The sequence below is a fragment of the Labeo rohita genome, unplaced genomic scaffold (assembly GCF_022985175.1).
Source record: "Labeo rohita strain BAU-BD-2019 unplaced genomic scaffold, IGBB_LRoh.1.0 scaffold_1294, whole genome shotgun sequence".
Lineage (NCBI taxonomy): Eukaryota > Metazoa > Chordata > Actinopteri > Cypriniformes > Cyprinidae > Labeo > Labeo rohita.
Genome location: NW_026127444.1, coordinates 11,757 through 22,452, shown reverse-complemented (window position 1 = coordinate 22,452; position 10,696 = coordinate 11,757). Strand labels below are relative to the sequence as shown.

The following is a 10,696-nucleotide window of genomic DNA, read 5'->3' as shown; positions in this document are numbered from 1 at the left end:
AAGATACAATTGGCTTCATGTTCATAATTCTTTCCATGGGCCCATGCAAGGACTGAGAATAGTCGGACGGCATCGAAAGATAAAGAGCTGTGATATTTATTAGCAGTTGTTGTAAGTTGTACTGTGATATTTTAACTTAAAACACCGTAAACATGACACTTACCATGTTTTTACCACAGTACCTGTAGTTGTACTGTGATATTTGAAGTTAAAACACAGTAAACAGGATTATTTCCATGCTTTTACCTCAGTAACTGCAGTTTTACTGATATTTGATGTTAAAACATAGTAAACATGACACGTACCATGTTTTTACTCCAGTAACTGTAGTTGTACTGTGATATATGAAGTTAAAACAAAGTAAACATGACACTTAGCATGTTTTACCACATTAACTACAGTTTCACTGTGAAATTTAAAGTGAAAACAGTAAACGTGATATTTACCATGTTTTTACTACAGTAACTATAGTTTTGCTGTGAAATTTGAAGTTAAAACACTGTAAACATGACACTTACCATGTTTTTACTACAGTAACTGTAGTTGTGCTGTGATATTTGAAGTTAAAACAGTGACACCATGTTTTTGCCACAGTAACTGTAGTTTTGCTGTGGCAGTTTCAGTAAAAAAGCACAATAACCACAACACTTATTATGCTTTTACTGCAGTATCTTTAGTTTGACTGTCATATGTATAGTAATAGCACAGTGATCACCAAACTTACTATGGTTTTACCACTGTAATGCTAGTTTTGATGTGCTTTTATGACAGATTCCACAGTAATCACTACACTTAGTATTCCATGATTGTAACACCTTTTAATGTAAAGACCAAAAAAAAATAAAATAATAAAATAACCTCCTGCAGTTCATTCATTCATATCAGTTTAGAACTTAAATATGTTGCTCACAGATCATTATTAACATTCTCTATATAATTGTCTTTTCTTTCCCTTTTTTTTTTTTTTTTTTTTTTTTAGCTGAGGAGACCTAAATGAAACAGTCAGTCCAGTCTTGTTTGTGGAGAGGTCTTCATTTAGAAACAGAGAAGACAGATCAATGATGCTGGCAAAGAAAGTATCATTGCTTATGGCAGCCACATCCTGACGCCTACTGAGAAACAATGGTATATACATATGACAGGGAGTTGTGGGCCATTGTTTGATCCATTCGTAATTTCCGTCAGTAGCTCATGGGTAATTCTTTTCGGATTATCACCGATCATAAGCCCTTGCTTAATCTAAGACAAATGGTTTTGGACAGGGATCCAACAGGTCGCAGAGCAAGGTGGGCTCTGAAGATTGATCTCTATGACTGGCTTATTGAGTACCGACATGGTCACAAACATGTCAATGCTGATGCCATATCTCATCGACCTGACAGGAGCGGCGGTATTCCAGATGAAATCAAGCCTGTCAATTTTGTTTCTGCTTCGACGCATACTGAGGTAGTCAAGTCGCCTCCTATGTCTACACAGCCTTTTTCCAGGCTTGTGAGGCATAGTGACAAGCATGCCTTTTGAGAAAGTTGCTGCGGATCTGACTGAGTTGCCCATTACACGTAAAGGAAATCGTTATGTGCTTGTAGTAATGGATTACTTTACGAAATACCTAAATCTGTATGCACTTGCCGATCAGCGTGCAACAACTGTCGCCAAATGCTTGTTTAAAGATTATGTGAGCCAACATGGGATGCCCAGAGTTTGCACACTGATCAAGGTCGGCAGTTTGACTCTGACTTGGTAAAAAAAACTGTGTTCCCTGCTTGGGATTCACAAAACACAAACTTCACCATATCATGCCATGTCTGATGTGTGTGTGTTTTTGTAAAGGATGTACTGTTTCTGTTTTGTTTTTTTAGGAAACGAGGAAGTTTCTTTTCAGAAGGGTGGATGTAGTGTAAGAGTTTAAATAGAGTTTAACAGAGTTGTGTAACTACAGAGTTTATGTTGGAAAATCAATGCTGATGTTATATTTGAACATTCAATGTTAATTCAGCAGTATCCATTCTGTGTTGTTGGATATTGTTGTGAGGATTTTTATTATGGCGAGGGGAGAGAGGAGTTGGAGAGAACGGAATAAAGGAGAGATGGTGTTAAGAAGAGCTTGTCCGTGTCGGAGGGTTTTATTTTATTAATCTTCTAACTTACTCAGTCTTAAAGCCCCGAAAGCACCCACAAACAAGTATTACACTACCCTTACCAAAAAGAAGTATACTTCAAGTTTATTTTATTAAGTATACTTAAGTAAAGTTGAAGTATACTTTATATAGTAAGTATACAAATATCAGGGTACTAGTAGTATACTTTTAAGTGTACTATTTTAATACTCCTTGGGACTAAATTGGCCCACTTTCTAATATATAAACGTATACTTTTAAGTATACTTTAAGTATAACAGTAGTAAACTTTGAGTACACAACTAGTTTACATCTGTTTTCAGTTTGTACTGCAAGTATACTAAAAGTGAACTTATAGGTATACTGATAGTTTACTAATTAAATACTTTTTTATGCATTTTTAGTACACTTTGAAGTATAGCCTTAGTAAACTACTAGATTAGTAGTTTTATACTGTAAGTATACTCATAAATTTTCTTTAAGTGACCTTTATATCATACTTTAAGTATACTACTATGTCCCTTAAGCAATGGAAATTTAACAAAAGAGGGATTTATTCCAAATCACGTGATACAAGAAGCAGCACACACACCCACTGTCTGTCTGTTTTTCTTCTGTCAGATGAAGGCTTGCTTTGCCCTCACACACTGGCCTGACAACACAGTGCAAATCTGTGTATGGATAAGCCAGTGAGTATTTTTGCATTATAGAAATCATACATAAACATTAACAATTGACAGGAAACGCATGCTCCAGACTGCCATGAACACTGCTCTGTTGAAGAAAAAAAGGCACCTACATCTTGGATGGGCTGACAGTAAGTAAATTAAAAGCAAATATTATTTTTTTTGAGTGAACTCCCTTTACTCTTTAATCTGATTTATAAGAGTGATTCTTCTTTGTCACATTTCTGTGGGCACAGTCTTTTCCATTACCATAAACATGAACATGCTCAAGTTTGCAGTATGTTGTACAGACAGATAAGCTGACCTTTTTTTAACATGGTGTTTTGTAGGATCTGTAAGATAATGGACGATAGTGATGAAGCAACTAAATTCAACTTGACAAACATGAATCCAGAGGTAATTTGCATGCCATTTTGATTTGATAATTCTTTAACAGCAACAGCAGGGGTGCTTTTTACCCCAAAACTTAATATATAGACCATCTAGTTGTAAAAAAATCAAATGTGTTACTCACACTGATGTGCCTTCAGCCCTGTTATACCCTATATTTCTCAGGCCATCATGACTAAAAATATTACTCTGGTATAAATACATTTTAAGCTCTGTTGACAGCATCTGTGCTAAGTTACAAGATAGACTGGGGGTTTAAAGGGAGAAATGTGAAGCTTGTATTTTTGTTAAACATTTGCATGTTTATGCTTTTATTATTATTAGTAGTAGTAGTAGTAGTAGTAGTAATAACAATAATTATTAGCTACTCTAGTCTAAATGTAATCTAAATTCAACTTTTGAGGTGAAACTGCATTTTAAGCGATGGATTTAAGTGGCCCATCCCATTTTGCTTCCCTGGTATATATTATTATATAGCCAGATACAGCATGATCATTGCACAGTGTGTTTGCAGCTACGATCTACGTTTACTTTTTTTCAGCTCTTCATCTTTCGATGCCGTCCAACTTTTCTCAGTCCTTGCATGGGCCCATGGAAAGAAATTATGAACATGAAGCCAATTGTATGTTCACAAACATCTTCCAAGTTTATTCTTTCTCACATTATATTATATAGATCCATTGTCAGGGGGTGGTGTTCCATATGTGCATCATACAAAACAAAAGATGTGCCATATAGAAGTAAAACAATTCTGGGAGGCATCCTGTTATTCAAACTATAAGTGGACTACAGTACTTTAAAACAAGAGGTATAGGGAGGGGGAGTACAGTAGATAGGAGGGAGAACACAAACAGGAAAAGGAGAACACCAAATTCCACTTCCTTAACATGAGATCAACATTTTTCTCATTCTACTTAAGATCAGCACATTTAACAGTTCTGTTCATTACGGCACTTACGAGCATTAAGTGTGTGGTGGACAGGGCAAGCCTTCTTGCTCTGCCTTCCCATGTTTTACCCTGTGCAGGTGTGACACTTTCTGCCACAAAAAATATCCCAGGCCAGGATAATTAGCCAAAGTACTTCATAGCCATTATTTTACTGGGCATACTCTACCTATGCCCACTTTTGAAAATGTGGAAACAGCTGTTCATGGCAGTTTGTCTGCCTTGGTGCACCATCACTCACACACTTTCACACACTCTCACACCCCCATCTCTGGCCAAATTTTAATTTGTAAATATAATCCATCATTTAACTGTGCCCTTTAATTTCATCTTTATTATCTCTTTCTATTGCTCATGAGCTGCTCTAAAATGATTGGAGATCTCAGCATGATCTTGGATACGTGGCCAACAACACTAACATCATGTAACCACAGTCTCTGGGTAGGACAGCATTTGTAATTTCAATTCATTTGGAAATTTAACGTTATTACTTAAATTCAGCTCTAAGAAATATCTATTAAATCAAGATGAAGCAACCAGTTTCATTGCTTTACCATCCATATTTTGACCTTGGACACTTAATGCCCTTCTATTCCCCCCATTTATTATTATTATTATTATTATTATTATTATTATATATATTTTTTTAAGGAATCATGGAACATGTATGTTTATCAGCTTTGCAAGTCTGTCTTTAAAGCAGTGTCTAAAACCCTCTCTATATTTCACAGCAGCTCCTCTCTATTCTAATTCCAGTCTAAGTTTTAGCTGATTGAGAAATCAAGCAAACATTTTACTTCTTTCTATGGGGTTGGACTGGTGCCTATTAAAAGAAAGCAGTGTATTGTTAGTTGAACAGATTACAAAGAACTGCTATAAGACCAGTGAATATCAAAGTTGAAAAGTAATGACAAATCAAAATTTGAGGCGGTCTCTGTAGTGATCATTGTATATGCAGTACTTGTCCACAAGGGAAGAAATAAAAGTCTCTGTTATTATCAGTAAGTTCTGTCTGCCTAGTCATGGCAGATTTTTCATGTCTGCATTATTTCTGTCTTTCTCCATTCTAGCCCATCCCAGAAGTGTCAGATTCCTCTTACAGGGAGTGTAGCTGATCACCCATCAGCTTTTCCTGTTTGGCATCCCACCCATCAGCTTTTCTTGTTTAGCCATCCCACCCATCAGCGTTTCCTGTTTAGCCATCCCACCCATCAGCATCAATTTAAGGAATCTCATCCAGTTAACAACATATCTAGCAGTTCTTTATTTTCTTTTAATAAAGCAAGTTCTTCTTTGCAGGAAAAGAGCACGCAATTCCTTCTTGGCATAATGCCGAAAAGAGCAGTAACCGGTTCTGACTGATCTGAAAATTTAGCAATTTATTTGTGTTAGTGCCTTGCAAGGACTTCACAATACCAATTTTCTCAAGTCATTGAAAAAATCATTCTATCTTGCAGGGACTGAGAATATGTCAATGTGACAACAGGTAACAAAGATAACTTTTCACGAAGCATCCATTCGCTTTATTTTACAAATGAGTAATGAAAAATGTATCTTTTGCAAAAATCCATTCTCCTACCCAAATATAGGATAACCCGCAGATTAACAGTCGGTCGCAAAACTATATTGTTCTTCCCGCATATCTTACACAAGATGAGGATAACCCTCTCTTCCACATACGGCAGAGTGTAAATTCACGGCACAACAATATAATCAATTTCTTAACAGACAGTGAGGTTTCTTTACAAATGTAAATTAAGTAATTATGTTCACTTAATTATTCAAAAAAAAAAAAAAAAAAAACAATGTTATTGTCAATATTATTGGTATTTGTTCATCATTGTGTCAGTGTTTTATTCACAAGAACAACATAGTGATGAAACACACTCTGTGGAGCAGTTTGTCCGTGTAGGGCTACTATAGAAACATGACGGCGATTTCTGTGTAAGGGGGCCCATGGAATATACTTAGATTGAAATTGCTCATTCTGGTAATAAACACATAATGGTTCTTTACATCTTTATACACCTCTCCAAACAAAGTTATATTGTATTTCTGTCTATAGATCCTTCTAAATATTACACATTGCACCTTTAACAAAGACAAATGACAAAATTCATAATTCAAGCATAGACTTATAAAACTGTTGAATTGCATAAATAAGTATCAGAATCTATTACACTGCACAACAAACATTCATTCGTAAACATCTAATTACAATCAGCATACCTAATGTAATGAATGGTCAGAGGCTTGTGGGTCCATTTGCAGCTTTTATTAAACAGTATCAAGGTTGGACAGGCAAGGTTCAGAAACAGCGTCTGGGATGATAGAGACAATCCAAAAGAGTAATCAGTAGACAGGGCGAAAGTCGGGGCAGACGGCTAGCAGAGCAAACGAGAGTAATCCAAAGCAACAAAATCAAAGGGCAGGCAGCAGGAATCTGAGGTAGCTAAACAGTCCAAAATCAAACACAGATAATCCAACAACAAAGTAACACTCAGAAATGTAGCCATCGCAAAACAAGACTTCGCAAGGAGTGAGAGTCCAGAAGCAGTTGATAAAGGCTGGTTAATGAGCGACACCTGTGAACGTAATCAATGAGGTTGGAGTATGGGAAATGTAGTCCAGGGTGTAGTGCAATGGTCTGTGTAATGTGACTGTCAATAGAGTGACAAGACGACCTCTGGTGGTGAGCGGACTAAAGGCCATAGACCTGATTCATGACACCTAAGGAGTGCACCTCAAATATGATAATCCATTCGTCCTCATCAGATGTGCGTTAAGTTAATTTCAAAATGATGCAAAGTATAATATCCACATTAAAACAATGTAGGCTCAAACAATCAGCATCTGACATTCATGTCTGCCCGCTATCATATTAAGCTTACTAGCCCAACTGATCACTATGGTGCCTGAGAAGGGCATTTTTAAGTATTTATGATTTCTGGTTACAATACATACACACACAAGGTACAAAGACATTCAAGATACAGAAAATCTGCCAAATTGCAAATTAAATTACATAAATCTCTTCAATATTCCAAAACAATTCATATGTGCTTCTCATATTGGGAACATAAATACTATTTCAAATGGTCCCTTACAAATACACAAGTGTAGAATATGAGGACTAACCTAGGAGACAAACAATGACAATTAAGAGAAACTATGACAATTAATGATGCATGAGAACTCAGGTAGCTAGAGACTAGAAACTTGTAAGGATCTATCCACCGTCCCAAACGCCCTGTGTTGTTGTTTGCTCTTTTCTTTTCTCCAGATTAGTGTTAATGTTTTTTTTGCAAGGCATCTGTTTTTGTTAGAGTTCCTGATGTTTTGGATCATGAGGAAATAATTTCACCCCTACAAACTAAACAGAACATGACAAAGAAACTAATTCAGACATTAACATACATTCTGTTTTTCTTCAGGATTCTATGATTAATAGTTCAAAAGGACAACATTTATATGAATCAATAATTTGCACCATTTATTGCATCTTTGATGAATAAAATTATATACAGGTTTTTATTTTTATTTTTTTTTAACCCAAAACATTTGAAAGGTATGGTAGTATATTTTGGTTTTCATAAAAAAAAAAAAAAAAAAATAATAATAATAATAATAATAATAATAAGTAGCAAAAACCAGCCTATAATTGACAGCATATACAAACAAAAAAACTGTTTTTTAAATGCAAAATTGTATTTATTTATTTATTTATCACCAAAACTTAATTATACACAGAATCTTAATATAAATGTGTATTATTATTATTATTATTATTATTATTATTTATTTTTTTATTTTTTTTCTAGGGAGTGCTGAGATCTGACCTGGAACCCTGCAAAGGTCTAGAAGCCCACCTTGAGGATTTTGGTTTGAATGGCTCATTCTGGTCCAAAGTGTTCAAAGATGAATTACAGGTGACGGACAAAATACAACTTGCTTATTTGGATAATGAGGACTTTGAAGTGCTCAAGAAACACATTCGCTACAGTTGGGAAAAGAAGGCTCTTCACAAATTGTTAGGTAATTCAGAACCAGGTGCATCAAAGGCAGAGGCGAAAGAAGCAGAAAAGCATGTGTTAGCAGCATGCGCTCTACCAAATCTATGCCCAACAGATAAAATGACCCAAGACATGGCAAAAGATCTTGAATCAACACTGACACATTCTCTTGAGGAACCCAGAACCACACACATGATAACTGAAAGACCTCTGAAAGACTGTGTAGACAGTTTGATAAAAAGATTCTCTACAAATAATGATTCTCAATGTTTACCTGCTACATCAATTTGTGATGAAGAGATTTTAAAAACAGCTTCAGGAGGTCTTGCTCTTCAGGGCATTTTTAAAACTGGGAACGTAGATGATCTTCTGAAGGACCGACAACAACTAATCATAATTGGTAACTGTAAAATTGCTGGGCCAAGACATGCCTCACGTTATATGGAATATGAGTTTTCCTCCTACAAATCTCACCAAGAGTTTTTAAGCTCTGTTGAAAAATTGGGATACAGTTACAGTGCAGAACTTAATCTTGGATTTTTACCTGCACAAGTAAACTTTGGCTTACAAAATGCTTCTGTATCATCAAAATCTTTTCAAAGCCAGTCTGAGCAATCTTATGCAGCAATGACTGTCTGTCATTACATGCCGCTTGCTACAGCATTAATTGACCAGTTTACTTTGTCTGATTCTGCAAAGAAAGAACTTTTACAAATCAATGAACTATTGCATGCCACTGATGAAGATGAAAATCCTAATCTCCGGAAACGGGTAGAGAGATTCTTTGAAAGGTTTGGATCTCATGTACCTCAAGGTCCAATACATTTAGGTGGAACATTTTGGTGGAAAGCATATGCTCAGGGATTTTCAGACCAGAACCATGAAAAGGTGAAAGTGCAGGTGTGTAAGGTCTTGGCAATGAATTGTACTGTGCAAACAAGCAAAAATATTTCAGCTTCAGTTGACATAAGTAACTCAACAGGGACAGGTTCTTCTCGGATAAGATTCAACGATGACCTCAAAACAGTGGTTCAGCACTCTGTTGATAAATTTGGAGGTCCAGCTGAAACAGATAATCACATACTGTGGAAAAATAACCTTGCAACAAATAAAAAAACCTGGGCAGTCATAGACAGAGGATCAACTTTGACTTCAGTGTGGGATATCATCCGAACATGTCATAGTGATCAATTTAAAGACCCTCTCAGATTGTGTACATTCCTAATAAATGTGTATAAAGAAATCACACACCAGGATGTAGAATCTGCAGATGACATTAAAGCACTCAGAATTGATACTGAAGCTGAAAAATTGATAATGTCAGTGAATGAGTGGTCTCTTTGTGATGCGGAGAAACATCTTAAAGATTTACTCAGAATGAGAAGACAAATTAAGGAATGCACAACATCATTCAAAAAATGGATTGACATTTTCCTTTCAAATGAAGCACTTCAGAAATTCCTGACCAATGTTACTACAGCATATGCTGACGACAGCATAAGATTCCTGACATACTTGGTGATGGAGACACATTGTCATAAAGTCAAACAATTCCCAAACAGAGAAAAGATTTTAGAATGGGTTAAAGGATCTCCAGAGGTGGCTAAAGATGTATGTGGCATGTTTACTCCCATCCAGCAGTTTTCTGATGTAAAAACAGTTCTAGAAAAAGCAAGTGAAGATTTTTTGCAAAATTCTGAGGACGACTTAAACGTAATTATCACATGCAAAGTTACTCATGCAATAAATTCATGGCTTGAAACTATGAAAGAAAATAGTCTTGATGACTTAGTTTTGCTTGTGCTGTCAATCACAAAGGATGTTGGACACAGAGAGGACACTTTTCATCCCCTTCTGGGTTCTCAGGAAATTGATTTCTTAACAAAAGAGCTCTCAGTTGTACAGAGGAGCTATTGGGAATTTCGCAAAGAAAAGTATTTTAAAGGGACAGGTCTTTAGTCTGTTGACATTGCTGACAGCGAGCCACAGGGGTCGTGAAATATGTGTAGATAAACAGAAATCACTTGATGCTTTCAAGCAGACCATGAAAGGAAACATTAATACTGATTTGGAACAAGCAATTGCTGACTTCTTAAAACATGAAAACTGGGAACTGTTGGAGAAGCAACTGAGGTCAATGCTTTATGGGAATTTAAAACTAGAAGAAAATTCCCCATCCACTGGAATTTCAGAAAATGAAGAAGCTGCAGAAACATCAAAAACCGAGGATGCTATTAAAGCAGTCTCAGTAGATGGATTTCCTGAACTAAACATTGAGATTCCAAGTCCATATAAAGAGCTGTTTGAAAGATTAGATTTGCTTAAATATTACCCAGCAAAACTATCAAATTCAAATATTCATAATATAAACATGTTGTCAACATGCATTACTCAAACTGTTACAGAGAAAGAACTATGGCGTCACTTCATTTACAGACTGTTAACACGAGATGTCAATGTTAGGTTCCTGTGCATTGAACCTACCTTACAAATTTCCTGCAAGTCTTTACCATGCAGCTGGGAGAGTTTTTGTGACTTTAATGC

General features: G+C 35.9%; 1 protein-coding gene across 3 annotated transcripts; it reads left to right on the top strand.

Moving 5' to 3' along the window:
- The first annotated feature begins 2,750 nt into the window (after positions 1–2,750).
- LOC127157993 (interferon-induced very large GTPase 1-like) lies at positions 2,751–10,121 on the top strand. 3 transcript variants are annotated; one of them, XM_051101154.1, is made up of 4 exons: positions 2,751–2,934; positions 3,133–3,199; positions 3,735–3,815; positions 7,961–10,121. In XM_051101154.1, the coding sequence occupies exons 2-4, from the start codon at positions 3,146–3,148 to the stop codon at positions 10,109–10,111; spliced, it is 2,286 nt and encodes a 761-aa protein (XP_050957111.1). In that variant the 5' UTR covers positions 2,751–2,934; positions 3,133–3,145; the 3' UTR covers positions 10,112–10,121. The 3 variants fall into 3 exon arrangements, with proteins under 3 accessions (XP_050957111.1, XP_050957113.1, XP_050957112.1); XM_051101156.1 differs by lacking the exon at positions 3,735–3,815; XM_051101155.1 differs by lacking the exons at positions 2,751–2,934; positions 3,133–3,199; positions 3,735–3,815 and adding an exon at positions 3,826–4,580.
- Positions 10,122–10,696: the final 575 nt, after the last annotated feature.